Source organism: Phaenicophaeus curvirostris, chromosome 7, assembly GCF_032191515.1.
Source record: "Phaenicophaeus curvirostris isolate KB17595 chromosome 7, BPBGC_Pcur_1.0, whole genome shotgun sequence".
Classification (NCBI taxonomy): domain Eukaryota; kingdom Metazoa; phylum Chordata; class Aves; order Cuculiformes; family Cuculidae; genus Phaenicophaeus; species Phaenicophaeus curvirostris.
Window position 1 is genome coordinate 15,750,418 of NC_091398.1, and position 12,462 is coordinate 15,762,879.

General features: G+C 44.4%; 1 protein-coding gene across 7 annotated transcripts in view; it reads left to right on the forward strand.

Moving 5' to 3' along the window:
* Positions 1 to 2,887: 2,887 nt before the first annotated feature.
* Positions 2,888 to 12,462, forward strand: part of PIKFYVE (phosphoinositide kinase, FYVE-type zinc finger containing) — a 71,494-nt gene continuing 61,919 nt past the window's right edge. For 5 of the 7 annotated variants that reach the window (XR_011337732.1, XM_069860987.1, XM_069860990.1 and 2 more), the window contains exons 1-3: positions 2,888 to 2,938; positions 5,529 to 5,710; positions 7,189 to 7,368. Coding sequence is in view for 5 of the 7 variants with exons in the window: in XM_069860987.1 (XP_069717088.1) it covers positions 5,539 to 5,710; positions 7,189 to 7,368 (352 nt within the window). In the remaining 2 variants the exon portion in view is untranslated. Of the gene's footprint in view, positions 2,939 to 5,528; positions 5,715 to 7,188; positions 7,369 to 12,462 lie in introns of those variants that run through there. The other 2 variants (XM_069860988.1, XM_069860992.1) reach the window with 2 other exon arrangements.

The window sequence follows — 12,462 nt, forward strand, 5'->3', positions numbered from 1 at the left end:
CCGCTCCCCCCACCCCGCGGCCCTGGGCCCCCCGAGGAGCGAAGGGCGCGGCGCCTCGGTACCTGCGGGCGCTGCCGGGGCGGCTCTCGCGGCGCTGCGGGGCTGCCGGCCAGCGGGGCACTTTATGCAGCCGCGCCCCCCGGCTCCTCCTCCTCTGCCTCCTCCTCCTTCTCCTCCTCTTTCTCCTCCTCTTTCTTCTTTTTCTTCTCCTTCTCCTCCTTTTTCTCCTCCTTCTCTTCCTCCTCCCCCTCTTTCTCCTCCCCTCCTTCTCCTCCTCCCCGTTCTCCTGTTTCTTCTCTTTCTTTTCCTTCACTTTCTCTTCCTCTTTCTCCTCCTTTCTCCTCCTCCTTTCTCCTCCTCCTCTTTGTCCTCCTCCTGTTTCTCCCTCTCTTTCTCCTCCTCTTCTTTCTCCTCCTCCTGCTCTTTTTCCTCCTCCTGTTTCTCCCTCTCTCCTCCTCCTCCTCTTTCTCCTCCTCCTCCTTCTCCTCCTCCTCTTTCTCCTCCTCCTCTTTTTTTCTCCTCCTTTATCTCCTCCTCCTCTTTCTCCTCCTCCTGATTCTCCTCCTCTTCATTCTCTTCCTCCTCTTTCTCCTCCTCATTCTCCTTCTCCTCTTTCTCCTCCTCCTCTTTTTCCTCCTCTTTTTCCGCCTCCTCTTTCTCAGCATCCTCCTCCTCCTCGTCCTCCTCAGAATCATCCTCACAATCATCCTCACAATCCTCCTCCTCTTCATCATAACCATCATCGGAATTATCAGAACTAGAGACTGCTTTAGGCTGGAAAAGAGCTTTAAGATCACTGAGCCCAACTATAAACCTTACATTGCCAAATTCAAAGTTATTTTAGGGCAGTCTTTGTTCTATCGTAATACAAAAAAAGGGTACTTTAGAATATGAAGTCAAGCAGACAAGGAGTGAAAACCAGTCACAGCTCAACAAGCTGAAACACTGCCTCATTTTACAACTCTTTGCCTCTTGATGACCAGCTTATACACAGTGGATGCTGTTTTTTTAAATGAATGGAGATACTCAAATGCCAGAACAAAGATGTCAGACATAAATGAAGCAGCCTTTTAAGTTTCCAAAGAAATATTTCACGTTTGTACATGAAACTGTAAAAAAAAAAAAAAAAAAAGACAAATTTAGGTAAACTTAGATGTTTAGTCATGCATATTATGATCTGCACACCTGTGATTCAAGTGCAATTTAAAGCTGTGTGAACCCAACAAACAGCTTTGAGTGCTGGAAACAACACAGTAAATGCAAGAGTAAAGGAAATCAAAGCAAAGCAGGAACGTTGGAAGTCAAAACACTGTGCTTGCACTCCCTGGCACCTGCAAGGAGAGGCTGGTACAGTGAGTGGTCACTATTACAAAAAGTCGAATATTTTTGATTTAAGCTGAAGTAGAGTTAAGATCATCCAAGCAACTGTATTTTTTTGAACGTTCAGCTGCCCTGGTAGCCACAGGGAGTGGCTGATAAAAAGAAAAAAAGAAAGTGGTTGCTATTACAAAATGTGGAATACTTTGAATTAATGTGATACTGAAAATGCTAGCAAATGAATTCTCTAAGACTCACTTTAGAGTTTTAGAAAACAACCACCCTTTAGTCAGGCCTGAGCGACGTGAGGGAGCAATCACTGACTGTGCGCAGCGAGACGAAAGGAGTAGTTGCTGTTTCAAAAAGTGGAATATTTAGATTTAAGCCAGAGTTAACGTTCATCTAAGTAAATGTATTACTTGAAAGTTATCCAGAACATCCCACTGATCACATGCTTTCTTTCAAAGAGTGTTTTTTGTAGATGCTGTTCTCTTGGCTCTGGCAGTGCCCTGTGTTCAGCACGCTCTGCGCTAGCAGCCGTGTCTGCTGCTGCCACCACCGCTGTTCGCAGCCTCTCCCTGTCTCAAACGCAAGGTCAGGCAGAGCTGGAGCCAGCTCCACATTAGCAGGGAGTTGACTGTCGTGAATCATGGAATCGTAGAATGGTTTGGGTTGGAAGGGACCTTAAAGATCATCCAGTTCCGACCCCCTGCCAGGGGCAGGGACACCTCCCACCATACCAGGCTGCCCAAGGCCCCATCCAACACAGCCTTGAACACCTCCCGGGATGGGGCAGCAACAGCTTCCCTGGGCAACCTGTGCCAGTGCCTCATCACCCTCATCATGAAGAAATTCCTCCTTGTGTCCTATCTAAATCATCCTCTCTCCAGTTTATACCCATTAAAGTTCATAATAACATTAAATTTAGTCCTTGGAAAGCGATGGGATAAACCTAAGAGTTCAAGGGAACTTTATACGCCTGTATGTAAGAGGGGAACACTCTACAAGCAGCTCTGGCCCCGCTGCAGGCGGTCGATGGGGATCGCTCCCTGGCGCTTCCCAGCCCTGGGTAAGGGGTGCTGGCTTTCTGAAACCCCACAAGAGCCTGGGGGAGCAAGGAGGTTGTAGAGCAGGGAGCTGGCCTCTTCTCCCAAGTGACAGGGGACAGGACTAAGGGGCAATGGCCTCGAGCTGCGCCAGGGGAGGGTCAGACTGGACATCAGAAAGAAATATTTCACAGAAAGGGTCGTCGGGCACTGGCAGAGGCTGCGCAGGGAGGGGGTTGAGACCCCATCCCTGGGGGTGTTTAAGGGACGGGTAGACGAGGTGCCCAGGGGCGTGGTTTAGTGTTTGATAGGAATGGTTGCACCCGATAATCCTGGAGGTCTTTCCCAGCCTAGTGACTCTATGATTCTCTGATTTTCGGTCTCACGGCCATGGGTAGGCCGGTGTTGGCGAACCCCGGGGCAGGGCGGGTGGATGAGCTCGGGGGCTCGGCTGGCGATGCCTCGGCCGGCGAAGCCTCGGCGGGGAGGCGATTGGTCGGGTCTGGCGCGGCGGGGGAAGAGGCGGTGCCGCCCCGGGCCTGCGCCAGCACCGGCCCCGCCGCCCGCGGCAGCAGGTGAGCGCGGCCCCGGCCGGCCCCGCGCCGCTCCCGGGCCCGCCGCGGCTTCACAGGCTCCCCGAGGCTCCCCGCCCGCCCCGGCGGCGTTCCGGTGCTCCGCCAGCGCCGCTTACAGCTCGGCTTTTGGGCTTTTCCACCCGGAACGCTTTGGCCGGGAGTCTGGGAGTGTCTCGGAGCTGCGGGGGGAGCTGCGTGTCCTGACGGGGTGAGGGGGTGAGCGCTGGGGGTGCTGTAGCCCGGAGGGGCTTTAGAGATCTCTGAGAGGGTATCTGTAGGGGTGCTGCAGCCTGGAGTGGCTTTAGAGACCTCTGAGAGGGGATCTCTAGGGGTGCTGCAGCCTGGAGTGGCTTTAGAGACCTTTGAGAGGGGATCGCTGGGGGTGCTGCAGCCTGGAGTGGCTTTAGAGATCTCTGAGAGGGGATCTCTAGGGGTGCTGCGGCCTGGAAGGGCTTTAGAGATCTCTGAGGGGATCGCTGGGGGTGCTGGAGCCTGGAGTGGCCTTAGAGACATTCTCTGTGGCTGTTTGGGAAAGACCTCAAGGAAATTGTTCTTCTGGTTTCATGCCTGCTGACGGAGGTGTGCACCTTGCTTTCTGGTTTCCTATGAAATACAGATAAGTGACTGTCGCTGTGTTTCAGAAGGGGAGAGTGTTTTCCTTTTAGTGGGAGAACTAAAGCACTTTAAGAAAGGGGAAAGGGTGGTACGCTCCGGAGGTAATGCGTTGTGCAGCACAGGAAATCCAGGTGCTTCTGGAGCTGATCCCAGGTACAGTGCTTTTCTTGCCAATCCGTTTTAATTAGGCTAGTGGTGCTGTCACAGAAGGAATTACTGGATGTAGGTTTTTTCCCCTTGAAGCTAAAGTTTATTTTCCAGAATCGCATATATGATTTATGCAAGTTGGGAGACTTCATGGTTTTCAGTTCTTGCCAGGCTATAGCCAGTTGCTGCAACAAGAAGAGTTTCCTATAAAACTTCTGGTTGGCTTTATAACAGCATTTTTAATATAGTGTGTGTGGGAGCACACGCCTGCTGTACATTCAACATTTCAAAAGCACTTTGCCTTAAATATTGAAGAAAAATTCCAATTTTCCTGAAAATAAGCCCTAGAAGGTGTTTTCTATGAACTCAGGTGTTTAAGCGCATTCAAATAATCTGTTGTTTGAAACATATTGCTGAAATGCACAATAGCAAAAAAAATACCATGACTTACTGGGGAGTGGGATGCAGAAGCATTCCAGACTAAGGGTTGACGTTAAGAACCTGATCAGTGGCTTTTTTTTTTTTTTCCTGAAGGTTATGTGAGTATTGGGAGAGGCTCTGAGCTAGAGGTGCTTGCTATTGCAGAGCAACAAGCAGAAGTCCACTAAGAAGTCATATGACTTTTTGACTTGCAGATACCATCTTTTGTGCATTCGTTGCAGGAGTAGTCAAACCTTGCCACATGAGCTGCATGCAGCTTGTTAGCACTTGTCAACCATGTGCTTTTCTCTGGACTGCAGAGGTTTTTAGTGTGGCTTCTTAGAACTTGGAAGAAGATGTTCTAGTCAGCAAAGTATGCCTGTAGATTAGAGGGAGCAGTTGTGGAAACGAGTATTGCATGAAGGAGCATGTATTGGCTGCTAAGCAGGAAGTAGGCTCATGAAGGCTTTTGGTCCTTGACACGGGTTAAAGTCAGCTGTCGCTTATAATTTCTGTCAGCTCACTGTGTTCCTGCTCTGTCAAATGTTTCACTAAGTCTTGCATAAACAAAGACCAAGGTAGTAAGCACCTTAGCCTAGCAGGCTAGAAGTGCAGGCTCAGTGAGGTGGAGTGGAAGAAATTGGGTGTGTATTGAGGTTAAAGGCTGTGGAAAAGTATGACCCTTGACCTTATGAAGGCTTTGATACACAGGAAATAATCTTAAGAAGTATATCTTCCCCTACTGTTGAATGTGTTTTTGTTTCTTTTTTGTTTGTCTGTTTTTCTTTAGTGCAGCTCCTGTTGAAAACAAGGAAGTTTGATGGTGTTAGATATGACAAGAAGTTAAACATGGTTTGTAATTTGTGGGGGAAGGAAGCACCATGCCATAGAAGTTGATCTTCCAGTCATGCTTTTGTTTGCAGTTTATTCTATTTCTTGTTCCAAAGTTAACCTGGCCAAACGATAAGTCTTGCACTTACTGCAATGTGCATGTCTTCAGTTTTGTTACTAGGGCTGCAGCAGTCACAGAATTGACAGTTGCAGCTGAAGTTAAAACCTTCTGGTGATAAACATGCAGTCACCACTTGAAAATGTCAAGTTTTCATAAAACAGCAACTGGAGTGTGTTGTCAGGCAGTGTAGTGGCTGTTTACTTACTTTGGTTGTTCTGGATGTTTAACTAGGAGCTCTGAATTGCTTTCTGCAGATGTGCTGATCTCTTGCTGCTGACTAAAGAGGACTTGGGCTCCTAACTCTGGCACTCTTGGCCTGTGCTAGTAGCAAATGTCTGTGGTAGGTGGGGTGAATGTCCCCCCTCTAGCATCTAACATGACACCTCCTCTTCAGTTGACTGAAGATGTCCTGTTTCACTCTCCTGTGTATAATCTGTCTTGCTGAACTCTTCCCAGGGCATGTGAAATGGCCACAGATGACAAACAGTCTCCAACACTGGATTCTACCAGTGATCTACCTCGTTCTCCTAGTAGCCCATCTCATCTCACTCATTTCAAACCCCTGACTCCTGACCAGGATGAGCCTCCTTTTAAATCAGCCTACAGCTCTTTCGTAAATCTCTTCCGTTTCAGCAAGGGTAAGTGCTTGGAGGAATGCGTGTGGATGGATAGTGTGCGCTGTGTGTTTTATTGATGCAGTCTGCTGCTGCATAAACTTATAAAAACACCTCTAAACATAAGAACATAATGTCAGAGGGCTGGCTGAATGGATGTTGAGTCAGTTCTTTCATGAGGATTGTTGCTTCTGGGTGGCATAGTAGAGCTTTGCTGTGGGAGAAAATAGCTGACATCTTGCAGCTAGAAATCTGTGGCTGCCCATAATGGTCAGAGACATAGTGTATAGCTGCTTAGCTGGGCATCTGGATTTCTTTTGTCTGTTTGAAGTTTTTGAGGCTAAAGGCAGGAGTAACCCTCTGCCAGCCTGTATGAACAAAATGTGTGCCTGTTTTTGCAATGTAAATTTACTCCAGACTCCTTCCACTCCTCATCTTCCCGGTGCATCTTGTACCTTCAGCTGAGTGACAGCTTTGCTGCAATAAATAGTGTATTTATAGGAAGTCCACCCTTAATTTGCATGGCTTAGGGGTTCCCCATCTAAGTGATGTGAAAGTTTTGTATATTAAAAAGCACTACTTGATTTTGGCCTTTGTGCTACATGTATCATGAAACACATTCTCAGTAGGCAAGCACCTAAAGAACTATGTGAGTTTTTCTTTTTTGTTACAAAGAAATGTACTGCAAAGAGCAGTGAGTCAGTGCACATTGGTTTTGTGCAAAAACTGTGGATATAGCAAACTGGTCAGCTGCTTTTGTTTAGTCTGTTCATTACCCAGCTCTGCTAATGTACTTCTGCAATGTTTGGGCTAGAGAAAAAAGGGCAAAGATAGCTTTTGCATAAGCAAACTGATCTGTTCATATGCTGCTTATGCAGACTGAAAAATAATTACTTGGTATGACTGCTATTGGTTTGCATAGCAGAGAATCACCTGTCATTATTAATTTGTGGAAAATAACATAAGATGTGGTCAATATTGGTTTCACTTTTTTGTCTCTGACAAATGTAGCTGCAGTCAGCAAAGTGTGGTGCTGAAAGAATGGGAAAACAACCTTGAAACGTAAAGTGGGCATGTTACTGAAATCAAAGAGAACCTGTCCATACTTGATCCTCCAATGGAAAAGGCTGCAGTAACTGTAACATGACCTTGTTACTGGCTTCTAATATAACTGAAAAAATTCTCAGGGCAGAAGCAGATAATCAGCTGTAGCTGTTCCATATAACAAGAAGAATACATGCTCACCAGTTTGTTTTTTAGACACTTTTCACATAAAGGGATATTTCTGAAATAGTCTGGGCCTTATCAGTCAAGTTCTATGTACTGGCCTGTTTCTGTGTTTTGTATGGTACTTTTCAGACTAAAAATTACTGTCTTTGGTTGGGTATAGTCATGATCCAAAAGAGCCATTTATGAGAGTTTGTTACTCTTACTTTTGCATCGCTACTGCCTTTCTTTATCATGTCTGAACAGTGGGTTTCTTGCTTTTTCATCAACTGCAGATGATGGCAGGCTTTCATCTCCAGCGGAGAGAGCAGAGACAGGACAGAGTGATCCACAAGCATTGAGCGGTGGCTGGTCCAGTCCTCAGCATCCAGCCAGGGCTCAGTCTCTGAGGTCACCGATTCCTTACAAAAAACAGCTGGCTGGTGAGCTGCAAAGAAGATCGTCTGCAACACTGGGTAATTTCAGCTCTTTGTGCTACAAGGGAATGTTGTACTAGCCAGTCTGAGATACTTTGGAATGAGGTAGAAGGAAGTGAACAAAGGCTCGTAGTCTAGACTGTCTAGATTAACAGCAGAATTTGGTATCAGGTTGTGGTGCTTCTGTTGGCGAGGTCACAGTTTAACGTCAGAAGTGTGTTCCCTCCATCCTTCTTAGTGTCCTGGCAAGACACTGTTGTAGGGGCTCTGCTGTTTCGGTTGCAAAAGAGTCTGAAGCAAAAGAGCCTGACAAAACACATTGAATATCTACAAGTCACTTGAGCTTTGTTCCTGAAAATTTCTACTTTGCCTGGAGAGACTTCAGTTTCCCAACAACCACATGCAAACTATAACTTTAGAGCTCAGTCTGATTAGGGTTTGTGTCTTGTCTTGCAAATATAGGTGTTTGCTTGTAGCTATTTTGAGGAGAATCAAATAGGAAATTGAGTTTAAACCTTTTTTTTATTCCTAACATTGGAATTATTGCCAGATGACATACTGAATCTCTTTTAGCTGGAAAGGGAATTAAATGTGGTTTCAAAGGTGTGACTGTGTAATGGCTTTATGAAGATCTGGAAGAGCCAGTAAGTAGATTGCAGGGATCACTCCCGAGATCTGCTTGGTAGCTGTTGGCTGTTTGTGACAGCCTTGAGTAAACTGCTAAGCTGGGTTAAAATCCTGTGCAAGGCATGTTTACAAGAGTACATAGTGCAGTCAAATCAGATCTCAAATGTTGTTAATGTGTATGGGAATTTTAGAAAGATGTCTAGTCTTGGTAACCAGGCAAAAGTCCACTACAGAGAACTAGCATTTTCATCTCTTTTAGTCATTTGCGTACTCTTAGTTGAACACATTCATCATTTTTCCTTGCCCTCTAGTATTGTTTGTGCTGTTCAGTGGTACCTATTGCAACAAACCAATTAAAATGTTTGGTGGTTCGTTTTTTTAAGCTTTTTCTCAAATGCCCCAAGAAGAGAAATATGCTCTTGGCTGATTTGCCAATTTACTTCACTTCTTTTTTCATTAGCCCTTGTAAGTCACTTGGAAATTATTGAGGGACTACCGGTTGGAAATCTTTAGGTGGGGTAAGTTGTTAGGTACTCAGAAGGCAGAAATAATCTTGCTGTTTGATTTCCACTGGGAGGAGGCACCCAGAGAAATGAGACTTAGTCTAAGGTGTAGGGGAGGACCTTTTACTGCTTATTTGAGTGCCTTTTCAGGATCTCCATTTGCGCTCCTGGTTTTGGATGAAAGTATACTTAGAAAAATGTGATGATAAATTGGCCTGGAGAGAAGTAAAGGTAAACTAAGCAGGGATTGTTGGCTTTTTAAAGAGATTTCTGTGAGATTTCTGTGATATTGGGTACTGAATTGCCTGACTCGTTGTTGAGCATCTTCCCCCAAATAACTTCAGTGCTGTAACAAACATGAACTCTGGGTAATACAAGTAAAAGTATACTGAACTGGTGAAGAGGTTTTCAGGGAGTTCTTCAGGTCATCCCCCTGTATTTGAAGAGGAGAAAAAATACTTGCCTATTCTCTACAAAAATTTGGCATAGTTTTTTTTTGAAGCAAACTTCAGAAAATTAATTTTCCTGCATTTTTATGTCTTAAAAGGTGCTGAATAATCAGATCTTTGAGGATTTCTGAACAGTAAGCAGAGGAGAATTTTACTTCTGCCATTGCAGCTGGTGCTGAGCTGCACAAATGATTTTAGAAATTATTTTCTTATCTAAAGAATGAAAACTATGAAAATAAGTGATGTGGTAAACATAAACACCTAAATTTGGTGTCAGTTCACCCACTCATTGTGGTGACATTGTGGTGTCTAATCTAGCAGAGTTTTCTTGCAGCCTTGTATCTGCAGACCCATAATGTCTCTTTAGGCTTGGCCGTTACTCAGATACTTCATAACATTGGCAAGTGTAGTCAGGAAAATGGTTAAGTCATTCACAAAGGTCTTCCTAGACTACTTTTGAGCTTAAATAACATGCCAAGCTTAAGTGAACTGAAAGTAGTAAATAAATAAAAGGCTGCTGGTGCCTCTAAACAGTGGTGGAATGAAGTTGCTCCTGAAGGTGCTTACTCCAACCCCTCATCTGTCCATCAGCTTGCGTTGTTTGCGCAGCAGATGTTCTCATTGCTCAGGGACCACGCTGGCTGATGTCTGCAAGCACAGACCACCATGGAGGAATGATGGCTTTAGTGGGAAACTGTCTAGCATCAAATATGTAGGATTTCAATTATGTGTGTGTGTGTCTGCTGTCAGCTGAGTGTTTTCAGGGTGCTGGATTGAACTGAAATAGTCTCATACTGAGATAATGTCACAGCTTGCAAATCCAGTTTAAGGAGAACTAGAAATGCTGACCAATTGGAGAGGGAGCATTGGTGTCCCTGTCATACAGGATAATGTTGTTAATGCTAGACAATTGTAGCAGGCTGGCAGTAATAGGGAATGGCAAAGGAGGAGTAAGGAAAGGAGGAGTAAGGAAAGGCCAATGATTATATGAGGGGGAAGAAGGCCTGAGGGAAATGTGTGGTGATTATGGGAAATCATAAAGAATATGAAAATATGCTCTGGTAATAAGGCTATCGAAAAAGGTTTTGGAAAAGGAAAATTCACCTGGTAAAATGAAGTTAAGGACAGTTTTCATAACCCTGTGTATTTTAGCACCCATCTAAAATGGGACAGTTACTTGAGGAAGATGTAGTGTTTTAATTGTGATAGAGAACTTGAATATGAAATGACAGGCTTTGACAGTGAATAACTGGAAAGCAATTCATGTTGATTTTTATTAGCAAAACTGTGGTTAGTGAAGCGATGTTTACCACTGAAACTATGTAAAGCTCTTTTACCTTTTCTGTTAGTGTACGGTCGGCTATCTTCCTGTAAGTTGAAAACAGAAGTTAAGTTACACCAAAGCAGTTCTTGTACTGTTTTCAATTCATCATGCAATGTAAAATGAATGCTAAAATATGTAGGGTCACGAAAGAAACTCTGGAATAATATTTTTCAGTGATTCAGTAACTGAGGATGCAGAACAATTGCATGACTTAAAGCAAATCTTACTGCAGCCTCAGCTCACTAGAATATACTGAGTAGGTAGTTAGAGCTGGAATGGTATTGCAGGTTCCTTCCCAGTGATTGCGGTTCAGGTGGGGAGAGTAGGAAAAAGAGAAGCATATAGTATTTCAGAGGATGTATAGGTTTTGCCAAGAATCAGCAGCCGTGAATACATACTGGAAGGATGAAGGTTACTGTAGAAATATGAGGAATTCTGTCTGTCTGTCTTGGATAGATAGGTTAGAAACAAGTCAAACTGGAAATCTAGATGGGGTTCCTTTGGTATATAGAGGTTTTGTTCAGTGAATGTGTAGATGGAAAGGAAATGCATAGGAAAAACATAATTGCTACATAAACTGGTAGTCCTGAAACGATGTGTTCCACACTCGTGTTTGTGTAGCATTGAAGGGCTGAGATGCAGCTGGCTTTTATTTATTAAGTGCAAAATGATAGTAAATTAAAAATTATTGTCTTGTATGAGTGTTTAGCTAGGGAAGAAGAGTAAATGATTGAAGATGTTGTAGAGTTGTGGACTAAGAAAGGGTAAGGACTCTATATGTCAAACGCACGAGGAAGCCATCTTTCTGCAGTTGTTATTGTGCTGATTGGACAATGACAAACAAAAGTTTGTGCAGCTGATGTGATTGTCGTAAGAGATCAAATAATGCTTAAATAAAGTTTAATTTTATTTTAAAAACCTAATTTCTTGTGTGTAATCTTAATTGTGGCTGGTGGGGTGTGGAGTTTTTTTGGGGTGGTGGTCTGGCTTTTTTAATGCGGGTGGTGGGTGTTTCGGGTCTTTTTCTTTAGTAACAGATACTGAGTTTGCCACTTAAAGAGTGCTAAAAAAAGCTTACCACTACTTAAATGTGTAAATGTGGTCAACCCTCTTGGGATTAAATGAAAAGAAGATATGAAATCTCTTCAGCAGTGCAACTGGTGGCACTTGGGATGGTCATGTGAGCAAAGCAAGCATAATACTCTTTATTTTCCGTGTTTGTGGAAAGGAACATGAATTTTTTAGATTTAATGGTGAAGTAGGGATTTACAGTTACAGTGCTGAAAATGTACACATCTATAAACGGCTGTAGTACTTATAGTAATGAAATTTGGATTAGGGGTAAGAATTAACCTAAGATTGATACATTTGAATTCTTTTATAAGGATGGTGTTTTAGACATACCAGGGTTTCCTGCACCTCAGGAGCGATAACTTCTCACTTTCTTGCTATGCAGTGTGTTTTCTCCCAGAAGGGGAATTTTAATCTAAGAATTGTTCAGCTTCTCTAGTATAAACAGGTTACCAATGTGATCCTACTGCTGATCAGGGGATCACAGAATGGTTTGGTTTGGAAGGGATCTCAAAGGTCATTCAGTTCAACCCCCATGCGGTAAGCAAGGACATTTCAACCAGGTCAGGTTGGTCAGAGCCTTGTCCAACCTGGCCTTGAATATTTCCAGAAATGGGGTCTCCACTGCCTCCCTGGGCAACCTGTTCCAGTGTTTTACCACCCTCATAGTAAAATGTCTTCCTTGCATCCAGTCTAAATCCTACCCTCTGTTAGCTTGAAACTGTAACCCCTTGTCCTGTTATAGCTGGTCCTGGTAAAAAGTTTGTCCCCATCTTTCTTATAAGCCCCTTTTAAGTACTGAAAGGCTGCAATAAGGAGCCTTCTTTTCTCCAGGCTGAACAACGCCAACTTTCTCAGCCTATCCTCCTAGCAGAGGCGCTCTAGCCCTCTGATTATTTTTAGTGGCCCTCCTCTGGACCTGCTCCAGCAGGTCCGTGCCTTTCCCATCCTGAAGGCTCTGGAGCTGGACACTGTACTCAGGTGGGGTTTCACCAGAGGGGAGTAGAGGGGCACAATCACCTTGCTTGACTTTCTGGGCTGCAAGCACACATAGCTGGCTCATGTCCAGCTTCTCATTCACCAGTACCCACAAGCTCTTCTCAGCAGGGCTGCTCTCAATCCTTTCATCCCCCAGCTTGTGTTGATATGGGGTTGCCCT